Consider the following 13,738-nt stretch of genomic DNA (forward strand, 5'->3'; position numbering starts at 1 on the left):
GAAATGCTAAGTAATACACAAACAAGGATGGGGCGAGGGTCACCAATTTGTAAGCAAATTGTCGAGCAGTTTTAGAACAACATTTCTCAACGAGCTATTGCAAGGAATTTAGGGATTTTACCATATATGGTCCGTAAAATCATCAAAAGGTTCAGAGAATCTGGAGAAATCACTGCACGTACGCGATGATACTACGGACTTTTGAACCCTACTGCATCAAAAACTGACATCAGTGTGTAAAGGATATCACCACATGGGCTCAGGAACACTTCATAAAACCACTGTCAGGTATCCGCTTTCATAAAAACGTTATCATAATGATATTATATGATAAATGGGTACAAAAACTATTTGATGAAGTTGTTATTAAATACTTTTTGGCCCCATTTGCTTTTAACAAAATAAATCAATTATTGTGAGTGTATCTTACCTTTCTGTATTTGCAGCTGAAGCAGCAATAGCTATCCTCCATGAAAACGTACTTCGTATGATCGCATTCATTTTGTCTTAAAGTCCAGTTTAGAGAAGTATTTCATCTTGGATACAGTATATAATCCTCCATATTGGCAGAAACATTCATTTAATTCAATTTCATTCCAAGAAATTAAACAATATATATTTGTATCTGACAAAAACACCCACAAACGCTGGCTTACTCTAATAAAAACGCCATGTTTGTTATAAATACAGTTAAAAAAAGAAAGAAAAAAGGCTGGCTTCCGCTGGAGAGAACTGCGCCTGCTAGCTTGAGCGCCCCCACTGCTCCCCGTGTGGCGAGTCAGAGTACTGCTGAAACATTGAACTGCCAGTTGAAAATATATCGCCCCTACCTTGAGGCAGAGGTACTTGGTGCCTCAAGACCTGCCTTTTCCGCGTGGCAACAAGCATGTGCCCCCTCTCACGCACGCCTAATACACACTACGTGTAGCCGTGGAGGCACCGCCTGTGTCTGCCTCACTTCTCATCTGCTGCATTGTTTTGATCAGGAAACATGAAATTTCCGCGATTTTGACCATGAAAATGATCAAAATATACAGGAACCACACCAAAATCACATAAAAAGCATGAACTAAAAGAGAAATGTTAAAACTTATTTTATTTTATTACTTCGTTTTGGAACATCTCATGGTTAAGCCACCTGGTGGCAGGTGAGGCACTGCCTCACTTGCCTCCCCTGACAGCACGTCACTGCACTTTAGGGAGTTTTGATTGATTTATTAGTAGATTGCACAGTTCACTATATCTTCCGTACAATTGACCACTAAATGGTAACACCCAAATAAGTTTTTCAACTTGTTTAAGTCGGGGTTCACGTTAATCAATTCATGGTGAGTTCCGTCCACTACACCGCCCACCATCACGGAGCATAAATAGTTGCGCGATTGAATTTGGATTTGGTTTAATAAGATGTTAATAACTCGGTAAATGCTTTTGTGACTGTGGTGGAGTAGCATGGGAATAAAGGCTAGTTTTATGTATTTTTGAAACAAAACACAGTTTTATGGTGGACAGCAAACATACATTATAGATACTGAGTGAACTTCACTCAAAGAAAAAAAATGGGTGCTTTATGTTTTTATTTGGAATACTATTAAAAAAATAAAAAAGGTGGCCATTAAATGTCGCCAAAACAATTTAAACTAAACTTCAATTTAAAGAAAGCATAAATACAATACAATTACCATCAATTGATTAACGTGGACCCCGACTTAAACAAGTTGAAAAACTTATTGGGGTGTTACCATTTAGTGGTCAATTGTACGGAATATGTACTGAACTGTGCAATCTACTAATAAAAGTATCAATCAATCAAAAAAAAAAAAAAATGTTAATGTTTTTAATACCTACCATTGTTCTTTGTTTAAGTCCCTCGATATTTTCCACCATTCCAATACCGGTATCGGCCAATACTCAAGACTCCAATATCGGTATCGTATTGCTACTAGTAGCGTAGTAGTGCTAACCATTAGGTGAATATCAAAATGTGGTGCTGTGCAGTTCTACAACGTGTCCGCATTACTTTAGTAGGTTTTGTAAATATTTGGACATTTTAATAATGATTGGTACTTTTTGGGGTACAGATATCCAATTTCAATTAAATACAGGTTGAGTCAAAAGTAGGTACAAACGCTCTGAATCAGACAATATTTTTTTAGAATTATGTTTGATGTTATTTCAATAGTTGATATTAAAATTCCAGTGCCTTGTTAAAATAAAATCTTACACATTTTTAAAGAAATTGTGAATTTAAAACAAATATTTGAAATGTTTTTTTAGATCTTAATTTTGCCTGAAATGTATATCTTACAATTTTGAAGTATTTAACTATTATACACATCCATACATTATTTTTTATTTTAGGTAAAAAAAAAATATTTATAAAGCCCTTAATCACATGTGCCTTGAAGGGCTGCAACAAATACAAATTGTCGACATTTTTGGTATATATTCCATTTTAATGTAAGAGATGTAATATACAGTTTATAATCTGGCCCCCTCAGTGCTGACCGCCATGCAGGTTGGGACCACTCTGCGTTGCCCTGCTGGATGAAAGAAAAAAACTGACTACTTGCAGAATATTGCAAATAATAGGTGTATGAATGAACATTTCATCATAAATTCTGCCGAGCAACAAGTGGCAAACAAGTCCACCCATAAACGTGCGCGTTCTGGATGCAAGAACTTGTGTGATGACCGTATTATGCTGATAGTATATATTTGTACCATGAATTGATTAACGTGGACCCCGAAATAAAGAAGTTGAAAAACTTATTCGGGTGTTACCATTTAGGGATCAATTGTACGGAATATGTGCAATCTACTAATAAAAGGTTCAATCAATCAAAAGAAAAAAAACACTTGTTGACGCATGTCCCTTCTTTGAACACAAGAGGGCAGCATTTCTCCATGTTGCTCGCTACTGCCAAGGCTGACTAATTTTGTCCTTGCAGTAAACATTTGACGTGTTTTTGTCAGATTTTTTATTGTTAATCCATCCATCCATCCATTTTCTACCGCTTATTCCCTTTCGGAGTCGCGGGGGGCGCTGGCGCCAATCTCAGCTACAATCGGGCGGAAGGCGGGGTACACCCTGGACAAGTCGCCACCTCATCGCAGGGCCAACACAGATAGACAGACAACATTCACACTCACATTCACACACTAGGGCCAATTTAGTGTTGCCAATCAACCTATCCCCAGGTGCATGTCTTTGGAAGTGGGAGGAAGCCGGAGTACCCGGAGGGAACCCACGCATTCACGGGGAGAACATGCAAACTCCACACAGAAAGATCCCGAGCCTGGATTTGAACCCAGGACTGCAGGAACTTCGTATTGTGAGGCAGATGCACTAACCCCTCTGCCACCGTGAAGCCCTTGTTAATCCATTATACATTATTTTTCCCAATATGTTTTTTTATATATTAAAACATTTCTTTTGTAGGTATAGGATACACTGACAGTTATTCAACATTACTGCAAAGTCCAACAGGACATGTAAGTCCTTCATTTTTCAAAGGGAAGAAAAAACAATTTGAATTCATATTTATTTAGATATTTTCTGACTATTTTTTTTTTTTTTGCTCAAATTTCCTAAACAAAAATACCAAACATGCAATGTTTTTTTTTGCATGTTAACAATTTGAAGGACTTTTGATCAAATTACTTTTAATTAGTATAACATTCATGCATTTAGAATTTAAACCTGGTTTATTTGTTTAGGACTGAAATTTCAGCAAAAAAAACCCAAACAAACAATACTCAATGTTTTTACACCCTTACCTTACAGTCTTTTGTGTCTTATTTGGCATTAAAGATGATAAAAATTAAATATCACCACGTTTACATGAATTGGACTACAATAAAATTAAAAAAAATAAAAACTTGTAGAAAAATAGAGTATAAAACACTTTAACAGAATGTAGTACAACTACAATAGTTTTATGATGTAATGTAATAATAGTTTAGAACATTTACCTTGGAGAGCAAACTCCTACAGTACATCCTTGCAGCTACTTCTCTTTATTTTTATGGATAAACATTCTTGGTTAGTGCTATTGATTACAAATGACCAAGTTGGCTAGCGACACACTCTGTCATGGTTCTGATGATTTCTTTTTTTGAATTCAGTGAATGGTAACCATTTCTTCTTCCCAGCACTATTCTTCACTCCCTTTCTTCCTTCCAATGCTTGGAAAAACAAAGTTATGTCCATCCCTAGCTATAAACTAATGCTAGTAAGATCAGATGTTCTGCTCGGATCTTACTGGGTTTAATGCGACATTTGTTACACATTCAACTTTTGTAAGGAGGCTCATTATAGTGCAAACAACTTGTAAGATGGCACCCGTGTCATCTTAGTGGTGCCAAATTACCACGATGTATGCAAATTAGCGTGGTAAAATATTTACCTAAAAATATTCAAATAAAATATATGCATTTGTAATATTATTTATAACTTTGTGGATATGTTTTACTTCTCAGAACAATGCAATTAACTTCTACTTGAGTGTTCTTGTGAAGAGGAAACCCTACTTTTACTCGCTACATTTATGTCATCGTCACATTTGTTTATAATTGATAATTGCTTGCAAAGACAAATTCAGTTGGCTTGTTAAAAATGTCTTCCAGCAGACACAATGGAGTGAAATTACTGCCAAAACCCCACAAGCACACACAAAAAAATGGTTCTACTGGGGCCGATTTACAAGTTAAAAAACACATTTTTTCAATTAAAAACAGATTTGCAAGTAAGAAAAAATATATATATTTTCTGAAATTAAAAAAACAATTCACACGTAATTTTTTTTCTTCAATAAAAAACCCCAACTAATTTCAAGTAAAAAAAAAACAATTTTCTGCAAGGAAAAAAGAAAGATTTGAGAGTAAAAAAAACATTTTTTTTTCAATTAAAAATCTAATCAATGTAAAAAACAAAATTTTGTGCAAGTAAAAATATGATTTGCAAGTATAAGAGCGCATTTGCTCAATTAAAAAAAGCGATTGGCAAGTACAATAATAATCTTCAATTAAAAAAACGCTTCGCAGGTATAAAAACAATTTTTCTTCAAATAAAAAAAACTTAGTCTGTAAAAAAACAGTTTTCTTCAATTAAAAAAAGATTCTCAAGTATAAAAACAGTTTCCTTCACTTAAGAAAAGGTTCAAAAGTATTAAAAACTGTTTTATTTAATTAAAAAAAACAACAATTCGCAGGTACAGAAACTGTTTTCCCCTTAAAAAAACGATTCAAGTGTAAAAATTGTTTCTCCATAAAAAAAAAAAACAATTCCTCTTTTAAAAAAAATTCGCAGGTACAAACACTGTTTTCCCCTTAAAAAACAATTCAAGTGTAAAAATTGTTTCTCCATTAAAAAAAAACAAAACGACTCCTCATTTAAGAAAAGGTTCAAAAGAAGTAAAAACTGTTTTATTTATTTACAAAAAAAAAAAAAAATTCGCAGGTACAAAAACTGTTTTCCCCTTAAAAAAACAATTCAAGTGTAAAAATTGTTTCTCCATCAAAAAAAAACAAAACGACTCCTCATTTAAGAAAAGGTTCAAAAGAAGTAAAAACTGTTTTATTTATTTACAAAAAAAAAAAAAAAATTCGCAGGTACAAAAACTGTTTTCCCCTTAAAAAAACAATTCAAGTGTAAAAATAGTTTCTCCATTAAAAAAAAAAAAAACGATTCCTCATTTAAGAAAAGGTTCGAAAGTTTTAAAAACTGTCTTATTTAATTAAAAAAAAAAAAAAAAAATCGCAGGTACAAAAACTGTTTTCCCCTTAAAAAACAATTCAAGTGTAAAAATTGTTTCTCCATTAAAAAAAAAACGATTCCTCATTTAAGAAAAAGTTCAAAAGTATTAAAAACTGTTTTAATAAAATAAAAAAAAAAACAATTCGCAGGTACAAAAACTGTTTTCTCCTTAAAAAATAATTCAAGTGTAAAAATAGTTTCTCCATTAAAAAAAAAAAAAAACTATTTGCAGGTATATTAACAGTTTTCTTCAATTAAAAAAAAGTATAAAAACAACTTTTAATTAAAACAATTTGCTAGTAAAAAATAAATAAAAAAATTCTTCAAGTTAAATATTTTTCCAGTAATATTCCACTCTGCACGATCCACACATTTTCACTTAGAGCACCCGTAATTAGCACAATACGACCACAGGTGGTGCTGCTGAATCAATCTACGGGTGTCAGAGCTACTGTTTTTTGCGCATGGTGCCGTCTGCCGAAAATAACAAACAAGTAGCAGGGTGGGGAGTAAAATGGCGACAGAAAATAGGGGAAACAAGCTCCACCTGTAAGTTAACACATTTATCTTACTACCCCCTCTAAAAATCATGCAAGGTTTTTTTTTTATGAAGGCCTCCATGTTATGCTGTCTGGTTAACTGCCAAGACAAGAGAGATGGCCTTAAATTGACGCAGCAGCACCACCTGTCGTTGTATAGAGTGCTAATTACAGGTGATCTGCGCACAAGTGTGTGGATCTGTGCGCAGGGTGGAATATTACTGCCAAAAGTTTCAACCTGAAGAAAATTGCTTTTATACTTGTGAATTGTTGGGCACGAGTGAAAAAATATTTTGTGTGTTTGTGGACTTTTCGGCTGTCATTCCACTATAGGGACACGGTCACATGACTCTTTCACCAATCCCATGTAAGCAAGAGTGACATTTGACTCCATTTCACCGATCAAAACTGCTGTCATACTTCACACTGTAAAAAGTGCCCAGATGCTAAAAATAATAATAATAAAAAATAAAAAAAAAACATTTATATCATGCGCTGTCATCTGTAGCATAATACATTTTCACATTTAATTAAGCCGACAAGACATCCACTTCCAATAGTAGAAAACATGTTGCAGTAAGTTGTATATTTTTACTTTTGCATATGCTAACATTAGCAGCGTTATAACAGGACTGTAAAAATAATGTAGTAGTAGTCCATGCTTTAGTAAGATTTGAAAGACTACATTTTACTTTTACTAGAGTGACACTACTCTTTAAACATGGCTGTCCAGTATTTTTGAGTTGGGGGCCGAAAGCCGACTGCATGTAAAGTAACTATTATATATATATATATATACATGTATATATATATATATATACACACACATTGCCTAGACATATACAGTATGTGTATGAAAGTATATATAAATATACACATACGTGTATATATATGCTCAAAGTTTCTGTGGTTTATCAGTTATACAGTGCTCAATACCGGGGTAGAGCAGAATATACGTTAGGTCAGGTAAAAACACAGAGGCTATATCATCCCTACAAGTCTGTTTCGCAGGTTTCCCTGCTCGTCAGGAAAAAAACAGAGGCTATATCATCCCTACAAGGCTGTTTTGTAGGTTTCCCTGCTCATCAGGGGATTTATTCAATTTTATTGAATTTATTCAATAAAATTGAAAAGGGGAAACCCGCAAAACAGGCTTGTAGGGATGATATAGCCTCTGTGTTTTTTCCTGACCTAATATGTAAAATAAAATTAACACGATTCACTTTAGCCACCAGATGGCAGTAGAGTGCTGGCTATCTTAAAATGTGTTTTCTTTTGTAGGCCAAATGCATCCCTTCCCTACTGGAGTGGGGGTCCCCCCCCCAAAAAAAAGGGTGGTGGACAGCAGACATGCACGCTCTGGTCTGGTTTATTTCACACTTGAATGAAGCATGGAGCAGACGCACTCAAACATCAGATGGAATGAGATAAAGTCATTGGTCGCGTTTGTCGCAGTCGACGACGCTAACGAGGTGTTTGGCCATCAGCACACGAGATCACCGCAGCTGCGAGCTCGGGATCCAAACACACACCACCGGTGGTGACAATTAAGAGGGCGAGCCCTCGGAAATAGACTTTGCATAAATATTTTGTACCTCTTTTTTTTTTTTCTGAATGGCTCATCACTGTTTTACCTATGAAAGAGAAAGAAATGCAGGTTAGACGCCTTCAGAGCAAACTCCCTTTTTTGAACGAACGCTCAACTATTTACACAGCTTCCAAATCAAGAACACGTCAGAAGCAGGTCCTGGCCAACGAGTAGTACAAATAAGTTAATAGAGGCGTCCCTCAGGGATGTGTACTTAGCCCCTTTGCTCTTCCTCAATACTGATCAGCTCATGATGATTGGGCGTTGAAATGATCGTGTGCTTAATTTAGGCGGGGGAGGGGGGGAACAGGAAGTAGTTGTCAGAAAAAGGTGGCCTCGCTCGGTTATTGACACGAACTGTCGCGGCACTGAGCTTTGAGCCAAGTACAAAGATGAAAAAGTAGTAAACGCAGTGTCAGTACAAACCGCTGCACAAAGAGCGGCGGGGTCGGCATCCGCGCGGCCGATGCTTCCATCTTGAAAAAAGGCAGTAGAGTACGAGCACAAGAAGACGTGCAGATATCCAAATCACCTGAAAGATAACTTGGGTATCCTCTGGTTTAAAAAAAAAAAAAAAAAAAAAAAAAAGTCCTCAGTTGACGCGTTTCAAGTAAAAGAAGCAGAAGGCAAGTATGTAGTTACCATGACGACGGCGAGGAATAGTTGCATATCTTAAGAGAGGGAAACAGGGTATCGAATCGATAACACTTTTTTTTTTCTTTGTTGACGACATTTGGTGCTTCTGTGTCATCCTGACGGCCCCCCCCCTCTCCTCTCCTCCTCCGTACACGCCCACCTCCCTTCCTGAGCTCCTCCCCCGCTTGTCCACCTTTCACGCGAAAAGTCCGGCGGCAGGAAGACTCGTCAGTTGGTCAAGGTGCTGGAAGCGCGGAAGTAGGAGAGGAACTTGAAGCACAGGCTGACCACAAAGTACCAGATGTTCCTGGCCATCTCCGAGCGGGCGATGAAGACCCTCCAGATGAAGACCACCAGCACGGTGTTGAAGGTGTAGCGGATGTTCCTCAGCCTGTAGGACGCCATCAAAGAAGCACACGTGAAAACCCCAACAAAGATATGTCAAAGTTGAAGTGTCAGCGATTTGGTGAGACATTTCGAATAAATAAACTTTTCTACATATACAGTGGGGCAAGTAAGTGTTTAGTCAGCCACCGATTGTGCAAGTTCTCCCACTTAAAATGATGACAGAGGTCTGTAATTTTCATCATAGGTACACTTCAACTGTGAGAGACAGAATGTGAAAAAAAAATCCAGGAATTCACATTGTAGGAATTTTAAAGAATTTATTTGTAAATTACGGTGGAAAATAAGTATTTGGTCAACCATTCAAAGCTCTCACTGATGGAAGGAGGTTTTGGCTCAAAATCTCACGATACATGGCCCCATTCATTTTTTCCTTAACACGGATCAATCGTCCTGTCCCCTTAGCAGAAAAACAGCCCCAAAGCATGATGTTTCCACCCCATGCTTCACAGTAGGTGTGGTGTTCTTGGGATGCAACTCAGTATTCTTCTTCCTCCAAACACGACGATTTGAGTTTATACCAAAAAGTTCTATTTTGGTTTCATCTGACCAAATGACATTCTCACAATCCTCTGCTGTATCATCCATGTATCCATTTTGATATAAACTCAACTCATCGTGTTTGGAGGAAGAAGAATACTGAGTTGCATCCCAAGAACACCATACCTACTGTGAAGCATGGGGGTGGAAACATCATGCTTTGGGGCTGTTTTTCTGCTAAGGGGACAGGACGATTGATCCGTGTTAAGGAAAGAATGAATGGGGCCATGTATTGTGAGATTTTGGGCCAAATCCTCCTTCCGTCAGTGAGAGCTTTGAATGGTTGACCAAATACTTATTTTCCACCATAATTTACAAATAAATTCTTTAAAATTCCTACAATGTGAATTCCTGGATTTTTTTCCCCACATTCTGTCTCTCACAGTTGAAGTGTACCTATGATGAAAATTACAAACCTACGTCATCATTTTAAGTGGGAGAACTTGCACAATCGGTGGCTGACTAAATACTTTTTTGCCCCACTGTATATATGTATGTATATACACACACACACACACACACACACACACAATGTTTCACAGGTTAAATTGCAGCAATTACATTATGAGACATTGATGGCAGACTAGAGTTTACGACTTGTTAGTGGCCAGCAGAGGGCGGAGTTAAGTCAGACTACTTTAAAATAGTCGACAGAAAAATGCTTACACAATTATTAATTTTATGTTAAACATGTCACTACATTATATTCCTACTGTTTTTTTTTAAAGAAGATAGTTACTGTTTAATTATTTGGGGGAAATGTCATTTAAAAATCTTTATATTTTTAAATGACCATTATTGTACTCTAATCTGACCAAAAAGTGCAATGCATATTGAATATTATTCTTTTTCTACGTGACAAACTTTCTTCGCCAACTTACTTCCTGAGGTGCTGCCTGGCGGCAGGAATGTCAGACATGTCCTCGTTCAGGACATACTTCTTGGTGCCGATGCAGTAGTTCTCGATGTACTCGGGCCAGTTGAGCTGGCGTACGTCAAAGTTGAACGTCTGCGAAACACGACAAACAAACAACAAGACGGTTGACGCTTGAGAAGATCATCCTTTTGGAACAAAGCCAAAACATTTCACTTGAATTCACAAGGTGGGGCAAGACACTCGCAGTGCCTAGACCAGGGGTGGGCAAACTTTTTGCCAGGAGGGCCACATTGGGTTCTAAGATTTGACAGGGGGGCCGGGCCAGGAACAGATGGATAGAGCGTTTGTGGGAAATAATATAAATGACATGTAAAAGCCAGTACGTGAGAGGATTTGGCCTACAAACATGTAACATATTATGAGTAGGCAGCAAGGCTCATTGTACAGTTTTTTTTTTTTCAAATGCATTAATTTCATTTGATTAAGAATAAACACAGTAGAGAAATTCACAGTATACATTGGATTTACTTGAATTACTTACATGTGATTATCACAGAATAACAGCAGAGAAACTCACGGTTTCAGTGGGAACAATGTTGTTGATCTCCCTTTTTGGCCAATGCATCAACGTCTGGAGTGAGTTTGTTTGTGGCAATTCTCAGAATAGCTCCGAGATGCTGGTCAGTTAAGCTGGATCTGTGACGGGATTTGTTGATGTTCATGACGCTGAATGTCTGCTCACAGACTTAGGTCGAGCCAAACAAAGTTAGCATCTTCTTGAGCAAAGTGGCGGCTGATATTGTACTCTTTGTAAACCGCGACAGTTTCTTGGCATATCGGACACAACCTTTAATCGGACTTCAGTAAAAAAATATTTCGTTGTCCACTCTGCATTAAATACTCGGCACTCATTGTCCACTTTTCTTTGCTTTGATAAGCTCATTTTTACAGAGGGGCTCACAGAACAAAGCTAAAGAGAAGAAGGGAGTAATATCCCACAGGCTAAGAAGGTCAATGAGCGCCATGTAGTGGGGAAACGCTGTATTACAGGGATATGGTGAAACGAACAAGGTTTACCGACGATAATAATATGAAATGTAATTTAATAATAGAATTTAATGGGTGGCTCCTCCTTAATGATAGTCAAGCGCTGAAGACGCATACGGGAGGCAGAAGCCTGAACATTGATAAGAGTTTTTTTTTAAATAATTTGGACAAGTTCCGCGGGCCGGATTAAAACGTTCAACAGGCCGTATACGGCCCGCGGGCCGTAGTTTGGCCATGTCTGGCCTAGACACTCGCGGTGCCTGGACACTCGCGGTGCCTGGACACTCGCGGTGCCTGGACACTCGCGGTGCCTGGACACTCGCGGTGCCAGGACACTCGCGGTGCCAGGACACTCGCGGTGCCAGGACACTCGCGGTGCCAGGACACTCGCGGTGCCAGGACACTCGCGGTGCCTGGACACTCGCGGTGCCTGGACACTCGCGGTGCCTGGACACTCGCGGTGCCTAGACACTCGCGGTGCCTAGACACTCGCGGTGCCTAGACACTCGCGGTGCCTAGACACTCGCGGTGCCTAGACACTCGCGGTGCCAAGCCACTCGCGGTGCCTAGACACTCGCGGTGCCTAGACACTCGCGGTGCCTAGACACTCGCGGTGCCAAGACACTCGCGGTGCCAAGACACTCGCGGTGCCTAGACACTCGCGGTGCCTAGACACTCGCGGTGCCTAGACACTCGCGGTGCCTAGACACTCGCGGTGCCTAGACACTCGCGGTGCCAAGACACTCGCGGTGCCTAGACACTCGCGGTGCCAAGACACTCGCGGTGCCTAGACACTCGCGGTGCCTAGACACTCGCGGTGCCTAGACACTCGCGGTGCCAAGACACTCGCGGTGCCTAGACACTCGCGGTGCCAAGACACTCGCGGTGCCTAGACACTCGCGGTGCCTAGACACTCGCGGTGCCAAGACACTCGCGGTGCCAAGACACTCGCGGTGCCAAGACACTCGCGGTGCCAAGACACTCGCGGTGCCAAGACACTCGCGGTACCAAGACACTCGCAGTGCCAAGACACTCGCAGTGCCTAGACACTCGCAGTGCCTAAACACTCGCAGTGCCTAGACACTCGCAGTGCCTAGACACTCGCAGTGCCTAAACACTCGCAGTGCCTAGACACTCGCAGAGTCAAGACACTTACAGTGTCAAATTTGAGGGTGGAAAACACCCTGAATATTCACTATAATTATAACAATTTAAGATAACTGAATAAACAAACTATTTGTGAGGACTGCTTACTGAAGCATCTTAGGGCCGCCTCTGAGTTTTTTTAGTGTTTTTATCAACATTTCAACTTTCACATTAGTAAATGTAAAAGAAAAAAAAAAAAAAAGGATCCCAGGTTTCACATTGGGCACCCCTGGTTTAAAGTATTGGTTTTTAAGTAATAATGTAAAATAACTTATTTTGTTTGTACATATTTGTATAGATTAAATCATATATATATCATATAAATCATATATGATATATATTTATATATATACACACACACACGCACACACACAAAAGAACCTATTATATTGACATAATGAATATATAATTGGATATTAAGGGTATGTGAAAGTTGGACTACTAACTTGTTTACTTCCATGACAACCTCAAAGTTTTGTAATCAATCAGAAATATCAAGCAGCTAAAATGCACCAATCATAGGTAAGGGTAGAGAGAGTGTTTTGCATTTTTTCCATCATGATTTGTAGGGAATGAGTGTGATTTTGATTTTTTTTTTTTTTATGGTGCTTGGACGTTTTTGTGTAAAATCCTCAAATTGTGTTATTTTGTGTTATGTGTGACCATGTCTGTAGGCATTTTGCATTGTTTTGATAATTTGATTTATTTTTTTGCACCATGACTAGGGAAGATGGGTTCCATTAGGTCAGGGGTCGGCAACCGTTTGTATCTGAAAAGCCATTCGGGCCAGTTTCCACCAAATCAAAAGCCCCTTGGCGCTAGAAAATCTATTTGATCACTATAATGAAGGTAATGCTACATATACGGTGCCCTTTAATGTATTGTCACATTTTTTTCCTGTCCTGTTCTTCTTTCCCCCCATACTTTGCATGTTCTTTTGTTACTGGTTTCTTTTGTAGTTTTCCCCCTTTAGTTTCCCTGTAGGTAAAGACCAACATCTGTCGCCACCTGAGAATTAGCCAAGATCCAACTTTGCTGGATTTTTGTTTTAGGTTATAACCAGTTTTAAGCAAATTACTTTGAATAATAAATTATAGTTAATACCCTAATTCCCCTTGAGGGGTCATCTCCAAGGGTTCTCATAGTCATTCACATTGACATCCCACTGGGTTGTGAGCTTTTCCTTGCTCTTATGTGGGCTC

At 38.7% G+C, this 13,738-nt stretch overlaps 1 protein-coding gene across 9 annotated transcripts in view; it reads right to left on the bottom strand.

Moving 5' to 3' along the window:
* Positions 1 to 2,435: 2,435 nt before the first annotated feature.
* si:dkey-97m3.1 (fatty acyl-CoA reductase 1) overlaps positions 2,436 to 13,738 on the bottom strand; it is a 60,751-nt gene continuing 49,448 nt past the window's right edge. Inside the window, exons 10-13 of one of the 9 annotated variants that reach the window (XR_009808364.1) lie at positions 10,348 to 10,475; positions 8,682 to 8,912; positions 7,893 to 7,931; positions 2,436 to 2,540 (exon numbers count right to left, since the gene is read on the bottom strand). Coding sequence is in view for 6 of the 9 variants with exons in the window: in XM_061911979.1 (XP_061767963.1) it covers positions 8,750 to 8,912; positions 10,348 to 10,475 (291 nt within the window). In the remaining 3 variants the exon portion in view is untranslated. Of the gene's footprint in view, positions 2,544 to 7,648; positions 7,932 to 8,679; positions 8,913 to 10,347; positions 10,476 to 13,738 lie in introns of those variants that run through there. The other 8 variants (XR_009808363.1, XM_061911984.1, XM_061911983.1 and 5 more) reach the window with 8 other exon arrangements.

Source organism: Nerophis ophidion, linkage group LG10 (genome assembly GCF_033978795.1).
Source record: "Nerophis ophidion isolate RoL-2023_Sa linkage group LG10, RoL_Noph_v1.0, whole genome shotgun sequence".
NCBI classification, from domain to species: Eukaryota; Metazoa; Chordata; class Actinopteri; order Syngnathiformes; family Syngnathidae; genus Nerophis; species Nerophis ophidion.